Below are 19,473 nucleotides of genomic sequence, written 5' to 3' on the forward strand. Positions count from 1 at the left end.
ACAAAACTTTGTTTTCCAGGTTTTCTCAATTCACATAAACGGTGTCTTTGGAGAACTCTCGACACTTGAATTTAATTTGATTTTTTGAATTACTAATTCATCATCCTTTATTTCCCTGAAAATCAGCTACCCTCGAAAAAAAAAGGATAAATTCGAGTTCGGCTGCCGAACTTAGTATTGAGTATGCCTATCAGAACTTAGTTTTGCTATTGCCCAGTCAAACTCAAAGTTGAGGGAAGCCACCGAAGTGCTGTTTTGAACCAAAACTACTTAATTTTGAGTTTAAAAAAAAGAGCGTGTATAAAACTTGCGGAGCCGTATAGAACGCGTGATGACAGTTCGGCATACGCCTACTTCTCCTTCTAAAATTTTCTGCATTTACTTCTGACTTGTTTTTTTTTCTTTTTTATAGGAATTTAACCCATTAAGGTCATTCTTCCTCGAAACTGCCTTGTTTCTTATTTTGACTTACATTACATAAAAGCATCTTATGGAATCATACGTTAACCCTTCAATGCATAGTGTCCTTTTAAATCAACACTAATATAAATCCAAATATCTTGAAAACGCGTGGATATGTATTAGTTAAACTCATCTAGAAAGAGTCAAAAGAGTTTCCCGATTGAATGTTTACAATAGGAACGAGAATTGTTGTAACTCAGCTGGATTCAAACCGATTTCCATAGAATTCAGTTGTTTTAGAACTGTCTCACTACTGTCAAAGAAGATCTTTATCCTACTTATAAAAAATATAACTTGTTAAATTTGAAAATTGTTTAATAAAAATTATGTTATTCAATACCATATAAATTATTTAATTCAATGCCATATAAAGTATATGTTTTCAAAAAATTATTGTTTCTTCCAAGTATGTAGTTTCAACTATATCTATTATATCAACTAGTTGATTTTTTATTCGTTTACAAATAAAAATCACTTGTAAGCGTTAAGATCGTATGGATATCTGCTTGATATCATCACTTATTTTCAATATCTATGTTTCCTGACTACTATAATTAACAAAAGAATGTGTCAACTGATTTATTTTTCATAACTGAATCGCATCTAAACGGGAACGGACAGTGGCTTTAAAATGTATCATTAATTTTCGTTCAAATTACCCGCCGAATGAAAGCCGTGGAAATCGAAACGAACAGCGTGAAAGCTGTGAACTTTTTCGCTCTTTCAAGCCACCCGCCGCAATCCCCTTTGACCTTTCACACCTACGCAAATTGCACAGCTTCCAACAAGCGCTCCTGTCAGTATAGGTACCGAGGTGGGTGTTACCTACTGATTCATGCGAAAAGTGGATTGGCTACGACAGGACTGCGACGTTTATTTCTGCAGAGCTTGAAATGTGTCACAGAGATTGAATAATTCCGATAAATTTCAATAACAAACAGATTTTTCCCTGAAATGGTGCTGCTTAGCAGTATTGTTGAAGAATATTCAACCTTCAAAATTCAAACCATAGAAACAAATCTTTATAACAAAGCAAAATCTTGAACAGAAAAAAGGATTTTGAAAATAAACAGTATTTTGGCCCAGTTTATGCAAATCCTGCCATAAACAACATATAGAAATTTGAAACGACAATCTTGCACAATCTTCTAATTAGGTATTTGCGTTGGTTGTCTGGAATCAGTCTTGTTATTGTTTTGATGGAAAACACTTTCGCCGACAGCAAACATCAACATAGAACGTGCCTATTCTATTTTTCTCTCTTTTATCCCATCGAAAGTGTTTTTAAAGTTGGTTGAATTTTAACATACAAATCACAATACAAATACAGATTTTTTACAAACAAAAAATTGAGTAATTTATATGTAACATGAATTAAATATTTCGAATCGAATCGCTCTAACGCGATAATGATGTGCTTTCTCTAGCCGGGTAGGATTAAACCATTAAAACACTCCCACAATCTGCGAGAACCTTTCAAGCATCCGGTCTGGTGGAAAGTGGATTAGGAAACTTGTTCGAAAGGATAACACTCGGTTCGAGAAAACCGCACGAGCGAGCGTCCTCGGTTTGTTGATTTTAGCTTACCTCGAGATAAATAAAACAAGTTCAACTTTTTGTGCTGCATAATTTCCGTACCTATCTACCGACTACTTGGCCGGGAGGCATCTGGCCAAACGACTCACTGGGGGAAAGTTGAACCCAACTGATGATGGAAAATGGCTAACTGGAAGTCGGATATGAAACGTAACGTTGTTACCCAGCAGCAGCGTTGATAACCAACGTTGTTCGTTGGCAAACAACCAGATTGCGACAGAGCGCCAGCCATAGAAGTTGGTAGCGAACGAATTATGTTGATTTTAATGAGATGGATGAATATGGATGAGAAATCATTTTCTTACATGATTTCTTTCACGTAATACATCCCAAGAAAACATAAGAATTGAAATTGTCTGTTAAAGAATCGCCGAAAAATTAGTAATTATTCTCAAAAAGAGATCATTTTTAAAGAAAAAATCCAACTGCATTACAGATTAGTTTATTTTTTAAGCGACTGTCTTTGCTTCTTGAACAAAATTTGTAGATATCATGTGTAAAACAAAGCAATAAAATAGTACACATAACGTATGTGGCACTGTAGTTGACTAGTAATTGAGATAAATGTCAAAAGGTTATGATGAGAGACAAAAAAAAGGAAAACGCGTGAGAACGTCACTTTGGAATAAGAACGTCTAGCTAGGTACACTGTAGTATTAGACTGAGTCGATTTGGGATAATTTTTGAATTTCTCAAACCCTGGGGTCTTAAAAGCTTTGTCTTGGTCCAAAACTCATCCATGATTTTTTGTAGAATTTTTAAGTAACGTTTACATGAGCAAATTTGAACTTTTAGGTTTGTATGGGAAAATTGAATATTTTGTACTGAAAAATCATCATCGTTTTTGTTTCTTCTGTAGAACCGAGCCAGCGGACAGTTTTTGTGCCAATTTATAAAATTCCAAAGGGAAAATTTCCGCTAAACAACTTTGTTGAAGACTGTAATCTCGTATCTTATTAGGCAAAAAAGTTATTAGCTGTTTAACAGAGGTATGTCTCTTCGCATTGATATACAACAAATTCAATTGACATCACTGCTGGAGCCTAGCGAAGTACTGCAAGAAAAGTATTCATGAAATACCTCGCTAGGCGCCCTGCAGGGATGTCAATTGAATTTATTGTTTATCAAAGCCAAAAGACATATCCTCATTCAACACCTAATAACTTTTTTGCCTAATAAGATACAAAGTTACGGTCTTCGACAAAGTTGTTCAGCGGAAATTTTCCCTTTGGAATTTTATAAATTGGCACAAAAACTGTCCGCTGGCTCGGTTCTACAGAAGAAACAAAAACGATGATGATTTTTCAGTACAAAATATTCAATTTTCCCATACAAACCTAAAAGTTCAAATTTACTCATGTAAACGTTACTTAAAAATTCTACAAAAAATCATGGATGAGTTTTGGACCAAGACAAAGCTTTTAAGACCCCAGGGTTTGAGAAATTCAAAAATGATCCCAAATCGACTCAGTCTACTGTAGTATATCTACATTCTCTTAAAATCAACCTAATTCGTTGCTCTGCGAAGTAGTTCCACCTCCCCGTGGTGCAGAGTGGAAACGTGTCTGCTTTATGCAGATGTACGGCCGAGAGAACTACAACCCCACACCCTTATGAAGACCCTTGCAAAGAACGCGGACTATGAACATAGAAAAACTATTGGAAACCGACTCCATTTGATGAAAGTGTGACGCTGAACCGTGCCGATGTGCCTGGAAGGCTGGTGGGTCGTTAAGTCACGCCAGTCCCAAACGGTAGCCTGTGGGGCACCAGGACACATCCCACAGTATCCCAGTCCTTGCTGCGCTAAGCAGTTCACTGGCGCAGTGTACCGTACATTTACCTTGCTACTCGTGGGATTTACTATGAACAATAACATTAGACAAAATAATAGAATGCGAATGGAAGGGAGCTATGCGGAGAGGGACGCTTGTCCTAATCCGTTTGGCAGGAGCGGGTTATGGCGCTCGCCGGTTAGGCAACCCGCCGAGCCGGTGAGGACGCCTGTCGATAGCGGTGACCCCTTCTTTCAGGTTTAGCAGGCAGTCGAGGAACTCCTAAGCTCCCCGGAGCTTCAGGACCCTGAGACCCCTTCTGAGCTAGCTGTTGCGATGGCGGGTATGCAGGACCTTGTGGATTGTGTGAGGAAGAAGTCCAACATCCACAAGGAAGTGCGCGAAAAACTCGCAAACGTGATGGCGATGTTCGTGAAAGCGAACAGGGCTGTGGTGAGCCTGCTCACTGCTCCGGAGTGCCGGTGGAAGGCACGCGAGGATGTTGCGACCCCTCTTCGGGCAGATACAACCCGACCGAAGAAGGTCAGCGTCTGCGTGCAGACGGATGGCGGTGAGGAGGTTGCCGCCCAGCAAACATAAAATCGTATTGAAAATGATAACTCAAGTCATAAAAAATGTTCCTGCGAATCGTAATTCCAACTAACGCAAATAAAAGGTCGCAAAAAACGTTTCTCGAAGTCGGATTAAATGGTTTGAATCGGATATGATCAAAAGTCCGCCATGTTCGCAGATTTTGAAGAAAATTTCGTTCCTTTTTTTTTCTCCCGCGTGGGTCAAGTGAGAGAACAGCTTTGTTGCTCTCTCTGCGACCATCAGTGCAACCAGTTTGCAAAAAATCAGATGGTGTATTTGCAAGAATTGCCCAATGACAGAGGCAGTAAATATTGTCGCATGCATTGAGAGAAAAAACTTGTGCTCTCTTGCATTCTATCAGTATGTATCTATAAGGTGTCGGATATCACCCGAATCGTATACTCTTATCGCTTTAGCCAGAAATTGAAATATGTATGTATATTGCTCCCACTTTGGTAGGTAAATGCTATTTTTTCGTGTTTTATACGATCATTCTATAATGTATATGAAACGTATAACAAAGTTGTTGAGAAATATACCTACAAAAATGTTTGCTGGGCGAAAACGGCAAAAGGAAGAGGGGGTCGCCAGGCTAAACGAGGCCAGAAGCCCCAAAAAAAGCGGGCCCGGGATCCTAAAGGAAAAAGGCCACGAAGGCCAAACCCAAACCCAATCCCAAGCCAAGCGGGTCAGGGACAAGGGGGAGGCCTTGGTGGTAAAGGCACCAGAAGGGACCTACGCTGATGTCCTCCTCGAAATGAGGTCAAGTGACCTTGGTGGGCCTTGGAGGGGACGTGAGGAGAATCCGCCGAACACGGTCCGGCGAGATGATCCTCGAGCTTCGACGTGGCTCACAGGTAAAGAGCGCGGAATATAGTGCGCTTACGCAAGAGATAGTAGGCGAGGCCGCGGAAATCCGTGCCCTCAGCACCACGGTTACCGTCAGGGTAAAAAACCTTGACGAGATAGCCACGGATGCTGAGGTGCAGGAGGCGCTTAAGGATCTGTGCAAGATCCGGACCGACCAGATCTCGGTCAGGATGCGAGAGGGCCCCCCAGATCCGGGACACAGGTGGCATTTGTAAAGCTTCCGGTTGCGGCAGCAAACACCGCACTCAAGTGTGGGCGACTAAAGGTGGACTGGTCTATCTGCCAGATAGCCATCCCCCAGCAACCGGAAAGGTGCTTCCGGTGCGTGGAATTTGGGCACAAATCTTTCGCGTGCAAGGGCACTGACAGGAGTGGTTTGTGTTGGCGGTGCGATGAAGCCGGCCATCAGGCGGCTAGCTGTACCAAAGACGCAAAGTGTCTCCACTGCGGTGGAAATATATAATATCGAATATATAAACATAAAAGGCACATTTGTTTGTATTATAAATAATACGAGACTTAAATGAATTGATCGTTATCAATCGAAAACGCTCACAGAAGAAGACAGTAACTTGGTATCGAAATACCGGTATATGAACTTTTATTTTTTATTTTTTTACCTTGAAATTGCCCGCCACACTCCCCCACACCAAGACACTCATTTGAGCCTCCTGGAAATGGACGCTTCTGTTCAAAGCATATCGACAGAACAAAAACAATAACAAACGCGAACAAAACTCTACTCATGCTGGGAACCAATTTTTTTATGTAAGCTAGATGCGAGAGAAGGTACGAGAATAATACTATACTATATTAACTATATTAACGATTACATGTGAATCTCAGTGGAAAAATATCCTTTTAAGAGATTCACAGAACAAAACAAAAATTTACTAGATTATGATTAACTTAAAATAAGGCTATACTAACATTAAACTAAGGCTGTCTTAAAGTTAAATTGAAAAAAAATAAGGTAAAAAAGAAAAAAAAGAAAGAAAGAAACTTTCCTTATACCGTGGTGGTATTAAAGGGAATTTTTCGATTGCTTTGATTCTGTAGAATTATTCAACCAAGTAGGCTCACAACACATAATAAAATAAAAATTCTTATTTTCGACGCAGATTGGTGCCATTAGGTGAAAAAAATCACGCAAATGAATGATAGCAAGCTTATTTACATTCAGTATGAGGGAAAAAGATTTTAAATTAATGATATGAAGCCCGAGATATTTGGATTTATTTAGTAGTTCTTTTAGTTCTTATGTCATATTTTGAGCATTTCAACTTACACCCTGTTCTTCTTAGATTTTTTTTTTGATTCAGTGCCCGATTTTACATTAGAAACATGGCTCAGTCAATAAATATGCGTTTTTTTTTTTAAATTTTGTAAACTAATGTAATGCACCCCTACACCATAAACGAAACATCAACGAAATGCGAAAAAAATCACTCATTCAAATGCGAATATCTCACCACAGTAAACTCGTATCGCGTTACAAACTTCTACAAATTTGTTTCTCGTTGTTTGAACTAGGGGTTCTGAAATCCTGAGCTGTATAGCAAAACACGCTTTTTAACATCTATATTGTTTATTCTGTGGAATCGACCCGGTCATGGTTTTTGTGCCAATTCTTTAAAGGAAATTTTCCGCTGAACAACAACATTTCTTTTGACATTGAAAAATAATCAATGCAACTGGCATAACTGCTGGGGCCTAGCGAAGGGGTCGTTCCGGTTTTCTATCCAAAATCCACAAACTGTAACAAACTGTCATACACAGTAAGAATGCAATTATTCCCCTTGGGATAATTACTCTACGAGCCACATCACAAACGGTTGAATTTTACGCAGTTCGAATTCCATAATCTAAAATGAATTTTCTACGAGCCCACAGAAGCTCGAATCACGTTAGACACATTGCTTGTCAGTTTATTGCCAACTGAGCTATATCAAAAGCAAAAATGAGCCAGCAGAAATTGAAAACAAAATTATGCCATGGCCCATGATCAAACATGACAAACGTCTGCAAAATCTGGTAGCTAATGTGGACACGTACTGCTACCCTCTGATAGCTGGCAGTTATAAACTTTGTCGGTTCCCATTGAAGAACGCATCATAGTCCCGGTCCAATGCCATCAGTAGTGTGTTGAATCACTGATATCAAGCTCATGAACTTGAAAGTTTTCCGCTCTTCAACGTGCTCTAAAAAATATATGTAGAATGTATGAGTAGGGGCTTGAGGTGTTGAAAATTAGGTTCAATCACGTTTACAAGGGCAATAATCTGTTGAAATCAAGCTCATCAACTTCTCCAGGAACACACACCCCACTGAAGGTCACCCTAAGGCAACAGAACAAACAAGTGCCCCGAGTGAAAGTGACGATAGCATTTTCACATCGTCATTCTCATGTTGGTCCTACAGCAAAATCTCCCCAGCAACCCAATTAATATTCATTAGTTCTTCTAAGATCCAATTTCGCAAATTTAATTACATTAGCCAGATTGTTCCGGTTACGATGAGGAAATGTTCCGGAGACATGGCTAGAGGTCGAAGAAAAGTTGAAGCCACACATGCATGAGTCGTAACGTATGTGGAAGTGTATTATGGCTTGAAGTTAGGGGCAAAGAAAATGAGAGTATGTAGGTACTATATGCTATAGATTTCAGGAAGACCGGCATTGTTTCGTGGTGGCGTCTTTATTTCTCTGTCGTTCGAATCGAGTAGAGTCGTTTTTGGGATTATCCCCCCGGGAGATGCTTATGGAAACTTAATTTACGACACAACTTGTACACAAGTTGTAGATTGTGTTTTACAAATTAACCGAGCAAACAGCAACAGAGACATGTTACTTTGTGAATATAATGTAGGTCGACTGGGTTTGAGGCACATTTAAACCGACATTGTATCAGGATAAACATAGAGAAATATATCTAAAAAAGGTATATGTTCATCATATACACAGAATCGACTATTATCCACAATCGGAATTCAGAAACAAGATTCAGATATATATTTAAAATGGAAAACTAGAATTCAAAAGTTGAAAAGTGGAAAGATCTAACGACTAATGAGGAGTGGAAGTACCTTGTCCGTTTTTAAATCCGATCAGCAGGTCGTAAGGCAGCAGAGGGTGCACCGGTAAGTATATTTCCTTTCAGGTTAATTATTTCGTCCTCGGATCAGCACTTTGGAGTTCCAGGTAAGTAGTTTCTTCTTCGGTTCTTCAGTCTTGGTAAGTAAACACACACTTTTTGTAATAAACTCGACTAACATTCACTTTATTATCGTTAAACTAACTTTTATTAACACTAAACTTTACTAAATTAATTTTAACTTTACAGCAATAACAAATAACAAATTGCACTGGACTCCGTTATTGACGTTTGGGCTGTCAGCGTGGAAAAGAGACACACATGACTTTCGAAAGGGCCTTATATAGAATAGGCCTGGCGGAAACTGATCTTTTTAGTTTTCCTTGTCGTATACACTGCCAAAAAATCGCCTTTGCGTTCTGAATTTTATACCCTTTTTGGTTCCTACACTCACATCTAGATGTCTCCTTTGTACCTTTCGTATGCGTTACGAACATCCTGGCGTCTTCAGAAATAACATTTCTGACGATGATGATTGATAAACTTTTCCAAATGTTGGGTGCATTTCGTTCAGCGTGCAGATGATGACGATTGATGACGATGTTTGTTTACACTTTATTCGACTCGGCCGGGCGCAGAAAATTGGTAGTTGTTTTCGTCTAATCCAATCGTGAAAGTGCCTTAAATTACAATCAACTGGACCTGATTCCAAATCAAACAGTGCCTTGAAAGTTAACCAGCTGAAACAGGAACGTCGACTCGAACGGTGGTGTTGTGCGGTTTATATTTTGCGGAAGATATGTGGATTGTGTTGTGGTTTCCTCGGTAGCGAATGGTGCTGCAATTTTAGACCCAGTAGCAAAATTTGAGGGAAATATATAAGTTGGACAGGAACTCACCTGATCCAAGCAGAAAAGTGCCTTGGATACATAATTTCTCAACTGGATCCGAAACGAGCTCGCTTTAACTGGAAATCTTGTCTGATGTTGGTTGTTCATCGCCGGTTGTTTTATTTGATTCCTCCGACGATGATGCAATCGGCAGCAGGCAGATTTTGGACACCGGTCTTGTGCAGGAGCCTTTGGGTGTTCTCAGAGTCACCACTCTGACGATTCCGTCACCGCCAGGATGTGTTTGGATCACTCTTGCTGTCGGCCAACGCATTGGTGAGATGTTTTCCTCCTTCAGAAGAACCAGCTGGTTTTCTCGGATCGTTACCGGTGAGTTAATCCATTTACTTCGTGGTTGTAATTTATTTAAGTATTCCAGGTGCCATCGTCGCCAAAGATCCTGGAACAATTTTTGGACTTGTTGCCACTTTTTCAAGTGATGGAACGGTATTTCGCTCAAATCTTCGTCGGGAACAGCCTTCAATGAAGTCCCAACGAGGAAATGTCCGGGCGTGAGTGGCTCGAAGTCGGTCGGATCATCGCTTACGGGAACAAGAGGCCGGGAGTTAAGGCAGCATTCTATTTGGTTCAAGAGTGTCTGCATGTCATCGAAGACCAATGAATGGTCACGTACGACGCGGACAAAGTGTTTCTGGGCGGAATTGATGGCCGATTCCCACAGCCCGCCAAAGTGGGATGCTCTGGGCGGATTGAAGTGCCATCTAATGTGGCAATCTGTGCACTCCTGTTCAACCTTCTGCGCATGTTCAGTCTGACGGATGAGTCGTTTGAGTTCGTTTTTAGCCCCGAGAAAGTTTCGTCCGTTATCCGAGTAAATGTCCGACGGTGGGCTTCGGCGAGATACAAAGCGTCGCAATGCTTGTATAAACTTGGCTGTTGTCAAATCGAATACTAATTCGATGTGTACAGCCTTGGTGCAGAAGCAAATAAAAACTGCAACAAATGCCTTTGTGGGTGCAGCACGACGATGCGGATGTTTCAGCATAATTGGGCCCCAATAGTCAACCCCCGTCACCGTGAAAGGACGAGTGGCTGTGATTCGTTCCTTGGGAAGCTCAGCCATAAATTGCTCAACCGATTTTGGCCGAGCTCGGAAGCAAATGGTGCAGCGATGTACGACTACTTTGGCCAGATTTCTGGCCCCTATTATCCAATAGCGAAGGCGCAGTAGTCCGATGAGTAGTTGTGGAGACGCATGAAGATTTCGTTGATGATAGCATTGTACAGGTAACGCAGAAAAGCGATGATGGGGCGGTAGAAGGATCTGGTGCCTACTGTCGTATGTCAAAGATGCTCGATCAAGTCTGCCACCCACACGCATGACTCCGTCTTGATCAAGGAAAGGAGTAAACCATCGGAGTCGGGATTTAACGGACATGGGCTTTGAATCACGAAGAGCACTTGCTTCGTTGGGGAATTCCTGAAGTTGAACAAGACGAATGAGCGCTGATTCTGCATTTTGGGATTATCCCCCCGGGAGATGCTTATGGAAACTTAATTTACGACACAACTTGTACACAAGTTGTAGATTGTGTTTTACAAATTAACCGAGCAAACAGCAACAGAGACATGTTACTTTGTGAATATAATGTAGGTCGACTGGGTTTGAGGCACATTTAAACCGACATTGTATCAGGATAAACATAGAGAAATATATCTAAAAAAGGTATATGTTCATCATATACACAGAATCGACTATTATCCACAATCGGAATTCAGAAACAAGATTCAGATATATATTTAAAATGGAAAACTAGAATTCAAAAGTTGAAAAGTGGAAAGATCTAACGACTAATGAGGAGTGGAAGTACCTTGTCCGTTTTTAAATCCGATCAGCAGGTCGTAAGGCAGCAGAGGGTGCACCGGTAAGTATATTTCCTTTCAGGTTAATTATTTCGTCCTCGGATCAGCACTTTGGAGTTCCAGGTAAGTAGTTTCTTCTTCGGTTCTTCAGTCTTGGTAAGTAAACACACACTTTTTGTAATAAACTCGACTAACATTCACTTTATTATCGTTAAACTAACTTTTATTAACACTAAACTTTACTAAATTAATTTTAACTTTACAGCAATAACAAATAACAAATTGCACTGGACTCCGTTATTGACGTTTGGGCTGTCAGCGTGGAAAAGAGACACACATGACTTTCGAAAGGGCCTTATATAGAATAGGCCTGGCGGAAACTGATCTTTTTAGTTTTCCTTGTCGTATACACTGCCAAAAAATCGCCTTTGCGTTCTGAATTTTATACCCTTTTTGGTTCCTACACTCACATCTAGATGTCTCCTTTGTACCTTTCGTATGCGTTACGAACATCCTGGCGTCTTCAGAAATAACATTTCTGACGATGATGATTGATAAACTTTTCCAAATGTTGGGTGCATTTCGTTCAGCGTGCAGATGATGACGATTGATGACGATGTTTGTTTACACTTTATTCGACTCGGCCGGGCGCAGAAAATTGGTAGTTGTTTTCGTCTAATCCAATCGTGAAAGTGCCTTAAATTACAATCAACTGGACCTGATTCCAAATCAAACAGTGCCTTGAAAGTTAACCAGCTGAAACAGGAACGTCGACTCGAACGGTGGTGTTGTGCGGTTTATATTTTGCGGAAGATATGTGGATTGTGTTGTGGTTTCCTCGGTAGCGAATGGTGCTGCAATTTTAGACCCAGTAGCAAAATTTGAGGGAAATATATAAGTTGGACAGGAACTCACCTGATCCAAGCAGAAAAGTGCCTTGGATACATAATTTCTCAACTGGATCCGAAACGAGCTCGCTTTAACTGGAAATCTTGTCTGATGTTGGTTGTTCATCGCCGGTTGTTTTATTTGATTCCTCCGACGATGATGCAATCGGCAGCAGGCAGATTTTGGACACCGGTCTTGTGCAGGAGCCTTTGGGTGTTCTCAGAGTCACCACTCTGACGATTCCGTCACCGCCAGGATGTGTTTGGATCACTCTTGCTGTCGGCCAACGCATTGGTGAGATGTTTTCCTCCTTCAGAAGAACCAGCTGGTTTTCTCGGATCGTTACCGGTGAGTTAATCCATTTACTTCGTGGTTGTAATTTATTTAAGTATTCCAGGTGCCATCGTCGCCAAAGATCCTGGAACAATTTTTGGACTTGTTGCCACTTTTTCAAGTGATGGAACGGTATTTCGCTCAAATCTTCGTCGGGAACAGCCTTCAATGAAGTCCCAACGAGGAAATGTCCGGGCGTGAGTGGCTCGAAGTCGGTCGGATCATCGCTTACGGGAACAAGAGGCCGGGAGTTAAGGCAGCATTCTATTTGGTTCAAGAGTGTCTGCATGTCATCGAAGACCAATGAATGGTCACGTACGACGCGGACAAAGTGTTTCTGGGCGGAATTGATGGCCGATTCCCACAGCCCGCCAAAGTGGGATGCTCTGGGCGGATTGAAGTGCCATCTAATGTGGCAATCTGTGCACTCCTGTTCAACCTTCTGCGCATGTTCAGTCTGACGGATGAGTCGTTTGAGTTCGTTTTTAGCCCCGAGAAAGTTTCGTCCGTTATCCGAGTAAATGTCCGACGGTGGGCTTCGGCGAGATACAAAGCGTCGCAATGCTTGTATAAACTTGGCTGTTGTCAAATCGAATACTAATTCGATGTGTACAGCCTTGGTGCAGAAGCAAATAAAAACTGCAACAAATGCCTTTGTGGGTGCAGCACGACGATGCGGATGTTTCAGCATAATTGGGCCCCAATAGTCAACCCCCGTCACCGTGAAAGGACGAGTGGCTGTGATTCGTTCCTTGGGAAGCTCAGCCATAAATTGCTCAACCGATTTTGGCCGAGCTCGGAAGCAAATGGTGCAGCGATGTACGACTACTTTGGCCAGATTTCTGGCCCCTATTATCCAATAGCGAAGGCGCAGTAGTCCGATGAGTAGTTGTGGAGACGCATGAAGATTTCGTTGATGATAGCATTGTACAGGTAACGCAGAAAAGCGATGATGGGGCGGTAGAAGGATCTGGTGCCTACTGTCGTATGTCAAAGATGCTCGATCAAGTCTGCCACCCACACGCATGACTCCGTCTTGATCAAGGAAAGGAGTAAACCATCGGAGTCGGGATTTAACGGACATGGGCTTTGAATCACGAAGAGCACTTGCTTCGTTGGGGAATTCCTGAAGTTGAACAAGACGAATGAGCGCTGATTCTGCATTTTGGATTTCCGCCGTTGAAAGATTGCCAACCATCTTCTGATGCTTCGTCTTTTTGGTTCGACAGTTTGAAAAATACCGGAAACAGAATGCCGTTACTCGTAGCATGTGTTGGAACGATGAGAAACGTTCGACGAACAGGTCAACGAAAGAAGGATCAGCTGTTGATGTCAAAAGTTGAATCGGAATTGATCGAGATTCCAACTGCGTTTCGAACGATTGATTATGCTGATTGACTGGCCAGAACGATGGATCAGATTGAAGCCATTTAGGACCTTTCCACCAAAGGTCGCACGAAATAATCGTTCCTGCGTCGATGCCTCTAGAGATGTGGTCTGCAGGGTTCTGTTGCCCTGCAACATGGTTCCAGGAAGTGTCCACCGTAGCAAGCTGGATTTTTGACACTCTGTTAGCCACAAATGTAGTCCAAACAGATGGGCTAGACTTAAGCCAGGCAAGAACGGTAGTAGAGTCGACCCAGAAGAATGTCGTAAACCTCGATCCGAAAGCGGAGCAGATCTTTTGGTATAGTTGAGCTGCTTCTAGTGCTCCGCAGAGTTCGAGTCGAGGAATGCTGCGCCTTTTTAACGGGGAAACTTTTGATTTGGCTGTCAACAAAGTTACCAGAACATTTTCGGAGGCGTCGGTCGATCGTAGATAGGCACAGGCGCCATATGCTTGTTCCGATGCGTCCGAAAAGAGGTGAAGCTGAATGTTACATGGATTGGGTAAAACAACACATCGAGGGATTCTGAGTTGCTCAAGCAGAGGCAATTGCGAGTAGTACTTAATCCAGTAGGTGGCGAGAGAATCTGGCAGCGGTTGATCCCAGCCCCAAGGTTTGTCGTCTTCGGATGTAAGGCTCCACAGCGTCTGCATAAATATCTTAGCGGTTACGATGACTGGCCCAACCAGGCCTAACGGATCGAAAAGTTGTGCGATTTGTGACAGAGCGATTCGTTTCGTCATAAGGGTGTCTGGTGGTTGCTTCGGGAGTTGGATGTGGAACCGTAAGTTGTCGGCTGTTGGTTCCCAGTGTAGGCCCAGGGTTTTGATACACTGATCTGCTGCGAGCTCAACCGAAGATTGAATGGCACGCCTTTCGGGAGAAACGCCGTCGAGAACCGATTCCACGTTTGAGGCGAATTTGCGGAACTCAAGTCCGCCCCTTCTGCACAGATGATCAAGCTGAATTCGTAGTTCTGATACCTCTTCTGGTGAGCTTCCTCCGGTGAACAGATCGTCAACATAAACATCGCGCTTCAGAATCTTGGCTGCTTCGGGAAAGTTCTGGTTTTCGTCATCGGCTAACTGCTGAAGTACCCTGGTAGCGAGAAACGGTGCGCTGGCCGTGCCGTAGGTGACCGTTTTTAGCTCGAAGGTCTGTAGAGGTTGCTCGGGGGAATTCCGCCAAAAAATCCGCTGCAGTGGAGTGTCTCTATCGTCAACCAGCACTTGACGATACATTTGCTTAATATCAGCGATGAGCATGACCTGGTGGAGCCTGGACCGCAAAATGATAGCTCTCAGATCGTCTTGAATTACTGCGCCTACCATAAGCACATCGTTCAGAGATTTTCCGGTTGCAGACTTGCACGAAGCGTCGAAAACAACTCGGACCTTGGTTGTGGAGCTTGTTTCTCGAATCACAGGATGATGGGGTAGGTAGTACCGGGAAGAATCGGATCCAGCTGTGTCTGCCACGCGATGCATGTGGCCAAGGGTTTCGTATTCTGCCATGAAGTCCCGATACTGAATCTGCAGCTCCTTGTTGCGTTGAAGGCGAGATTCGATCATGTGAAATCGACGTCGCGCAGTGTTGCAGTTGTCGCCTATGTTGTCTGCAGCTTCCTTCAAAGGCAATCGCACAATATACCGCCCATCTGACGCACGTTGAACTGTACGACGAAAATGCTCCTCGCACGCCGCTTCTTCTACCGAGAGACTAGGAACGGCGCTTTCCTCCTCAATCGCCCAAAACCGTTGCATGAATCGTTGGATGTCCGCAACCGTAGCGACATTGCAGGAAATAGCGTTGATATGATTCGACCTCATTACCTTCCCGGAAACAACCCAGCCGAAGACCGAATCCACCAACATCGGGAAACCTTCACCTAGCGAGATTCTACCTGATGATTTGAAAATGTCGAAAAACACTTCAGCGCCTAGGACCACGTCGATGGCTTGTGTTTGGTAGAAGGCTGGGTCCGCAAGCTTGATTTCTTTAGGAAAGTTCCATTTTGAGATGTCCATCGTTGTTGAGGGAAGATTCAGCGTAAGCTTAGGCAGCACGAGCAAGTCTACGACAGTTGAATATCCGGAAATTCGAGATCGTACTGTAGTTCGAAGTTTCAAACGAGCTAGCGTTGATGATTGGCCAATGCCGGAGATTGAGAGATGGACCTTTCTACGTTGAATTTGAAGTCGCTGTGAGAATGACTCGGTGATGAAGCTGCACTCGCTTCCTGAGTCCAAAAGTGCCCTTGCCAAGTGGTTATTACCATGATCGTCGACCAAATTTATCACAGCAGTTGCGAGAATCACCTTGTTGAACTTTCGACCAGTAACTGGGGTGTGAACTGCGGCTGATAGCGAAGAAGAGGCTTCACTGGTGGGGATGGGATCCGTCGTTGCGTTGGATTCAGTTCGTGGTTTGATGCGCTCAGCAGCAGCAGGCACGTCACTGCAAAGCTGACTGTGGTGTCTCCCTCGGCATTTCCGACAGGTGTTCTTCGATGAGCAATTCCGAACTACATGACCCTTCCGCAGACAATTCCGGCAAAGTTGTTGGCGACGAACTAATTTCTCCTTGTCTTCGAAGGTCATTTTGGAAAAAATCGGACATTGATACATGGGATGGTGGTCGGAACAGGCGAAACATTGACGAAAGTTGGACTGAGTAGCCCCATGGCTGACGAGTGTGGGACGGGGTACTTGTTTTCTGACTGAAGACACTTCCGGTAGATTGTTGCATACACTTTGCAGGACCGTGACTCGTCGTTGAAGAAAACTCACAAGATCCTGGAATGTTGCACCCTCCTTTGACGATGAAAACTCCTCCCAATCTCTACGAGTGGTTGGGTCAAGGCGAATGCTAAGCATTCGGATGAGCAAAACGTCCCAATATTCAGTTTTCTCTCCCAGCTGCTTGAGAATCCGGACGTTGGCTTCAAACCTTTCGACAAGGGAGTGAAGGTCAGAGGCTGATTCCTTTTTGAGTTGCGAAAATTCAAATAAAGAGTCGACGTAGGTTTGTTTCAGGCGTGATGGATTTTGGAAATGCTCAACGAGAAGGTTCCAAGCTACGGGGTAATTACTGGCACTGATCGCAATGGTTTGTATGAGTTTAAGAGCATCTCCACTTAACGAAGATCGCAAATAGTAGAATTTTTGTATGTTCGACAAGTCCCCAGAAGAATGTACCAAAGAGAGAAACAGGTCGTGAAAGTTTAGCCACTGGTCTAGGGAGCCGTTGAATACAGGAAGCTTCACGTCTGGCAGCCGAATATGAGAGGAAGCAGGGAAGTGCGAACTTGATGAAGCAGGCGGAGGGCACGGTGTCGAAGCATTTTTATTAACGGCCAACAAGAATCCCTTTACTCGATAGTACTCGGTTTCAAATTGTGAACGTTGTTTGAATTGCTGCTCGATGCTTTCTATGTCGTCGACATCGGTGGCCTCGAGCTCGGCCTGGGTTTTCGAATAGTCCGTCCATAGGGCAACCAGATTTTCTAAACGGACCGGGACTTCGACGGATTGAGTTTCATCATTATAGTTGTTTACGAAAACTCTTATCAGATTGAAGGAAGTCTCTAAACTACGAATTCTAAGTTTCAGAGACTTAATGCGGCGCTCGGTGGCCATTTCACACGCTGGATGGTCTGGAAAACAAATAACCAGCGGAGCACAAACGACACTCGTGATAAATAAAAGGAATTATAATTACCTCCTTGAGGCAATTAGATTGCCTTGTATATCTTTTATTACAGGAATCCCAATCCAAATCGGATAACGTGTTGAGGAACAGGAAGTCTTCCGTTGATTACAGATGTTCTGGACGCTCGGAGTTCGACGGGCATCCGGCTCGAAGGACCATATGGAAGTACCTTGTCCGTTTTTAAATCCGATCAGCAGGTCGTAAGGCAGCAGAGGGTGCACCGGTAAGTATATTTCCTTTCAGGTTAATTATTTCGTCCTCGGATCAGCACTTTGGAGTTCCAGGTAAGTAGTTTCTTCTTCGGTTCTTCAGTCTTGGTAAGTAAACACACACTTTTTGTAATAAACTCGACTAACATTCACTTTATTATCGTTAAACTAACTTTTATTAACACTAAACTTTACTAAATTAATTTTAACTTTACAGCAATAACAAATAACAAATTGCACTGGACTCCGTTATTGACGTTTGGGCTGTCAGCGTGGAAAAGAGACACACATGACTTTCGAAAGGGCCTTATATAGAATAGGCCTGGCGGAAACTGATCTTTTTAGTTTTCCTTGTCGTATACACTGCCAAAAAATCGCCTTTGCGTTCTGAATTTTATACCCTTTTTGGTTCCTACACTCACATCTAGATGTCTCCTTTGTACCTTTCGTATGCGTTACGAACAAGGAGTATGGGAAGTATTTTGAATAAACTTGCAATATTTACACAAAATATGAACATAAAATAGATTTCATTGTTATATTAACCTACCGAAATTAATTCAATGTTATAATGTTATTTCTCTTACGCACAAATGTTTTCATTCTTATTTTGGGCTTATAATGTAGCTCAGTTGGCAAGTCAGTTGCCTCCTGAGCCGATGTCCGCAAGTTCGAACAAAGTTGTACCGGATAATTTTTTTCAATAACTGTCAGCAAACTGCAACGTTGATATTACTAGTCTCAAATTCCATAAAAATGAAAAAAAAAATCCGACGAAGCTTTAAGTTGCTTGAGCACAAACTGTTTGAGAATTAATCTGCGGCGTCATTAAAAACAGAAAAATATTTGCGCAACTTTCCAAAACCGTTTACAGTATTCGTCATCTTTGTTTTTGTATTGGCTACGAAAACGTTGAACAAATTACACCATTCTCTATCTCGATTTGCGGAAGCTTCAAGCTTTACAAACTAATGGATGGCGCTATTGCATTGACTCGGCTGCTGGGCGGCAAATTTAAACGAATTGCTGGCCGCCTTCCTACTATAAGCTGCCAATACGGCTGATTGATTGATTGTACAATAATTTGATTTGATAATGCCCGGCTGCATCAGCATGACAAGAATATTAATTCCGTTGCGGCTTTTCAGCTTCTCGGATGGCTCGCGGGAGTTGGAAATATTACTGAGAAATCAATATTCTTCGAATCCGGTTACCAATTTTTTCATTCGCTAGAAGATGAAATTCGCCTGAACTTTATTCTGCAATAAATAAGGAAAAACTAATCGTATGAAAAGTGAGAGCATTTTGCTCTGACTCAAAACAACCAACAATTCGTAATAAATAAATATAAAGGGCGAAGACAGAAACCAACATCTGGGCTTTAACGTTGAGCTTTGCGTTTTTATTTCCGACACATACGTGCTGAGATTTCAAAACGATACTCAAAGGCCTCGAATTTCACGTTGTCAGCAGCTACGAACTGCGTATCGAGATATTTATGTGGCATTTTTTTGTTTACGAATGACTTAAAGCTTTTTTTTAAATAAAACCATAAGGGTTGTAACGAGTGTATTCCAATAGAATGCGACACTTTGTTTTGTGAATAACTTTTGAATGCATGAATGGAATTTGATGAAATTTTCAGCGAAATGATGTGAACATGTTCAAATTTGATGAGTTGTTTTTAGGTATTGTCCAATGCTAAGCATATTGACCTAATTTCTTTTGCAGGATCGAGAAAAATTCCGGAAAGTCCCAGTTGGAGACCTTAAAAACAGGAAATCAACTATTCGAACAAAGTTCATATGGTACATCGTTCAAGGAGTCCTAAAGGATTAAAC

The 19,473-nt window shown here is 42.3% G+C and overlaps 2 protein-coding genes across 2 annotated transcripts; both read right to left on the bottom strand.

The window, feature by feature from the left end:
• Nucleotides 1–9,352: 9,352 nt before the first annotated feature.
• LOC129742465 (uncharacterized) lies at nt 9,353–10,621 on the bottom strand. The gene has a single exon (XM_055734364.1). The coding sequence runs from the start codon at nt 10,619–10,621 to the stop codon at nt 9,353–9,355; it is 1,269 nt and encodes a 422-aa protein (XP_055590339.1).
• Nucleotides 10,622–12,082: 1,461 nt separating this feature from the next.
• On the bottom strand, nt 12,083–17,350 carry LOC129742466 (uncharacterized). The gene has a single exon (XM_055734365.1). It carries the CDS (start codon nt 17,348–17,350, stop codon nt 12,083–12,085), a length of 5,268 nt encoding a protein of 1,755 aa, XP_055590340.1.
• Nucleotides 17,351–19,473: the final 2,123 nt, after the last annotated feature.

Source organism: Uranotaenia lowii, chromosome 2, assembly GCF_029784155.1.
Source record: "Uranotaenia lowii strain MFRU-FL chromosome 2, ASM2978415v1, whole genome shotgun sequence".
NCBI lineage: Eukaryota > Metazoa > Arthropoda > Insecta > Diptera > Culicidae > Uranotaenia > Uranotaenia lowii.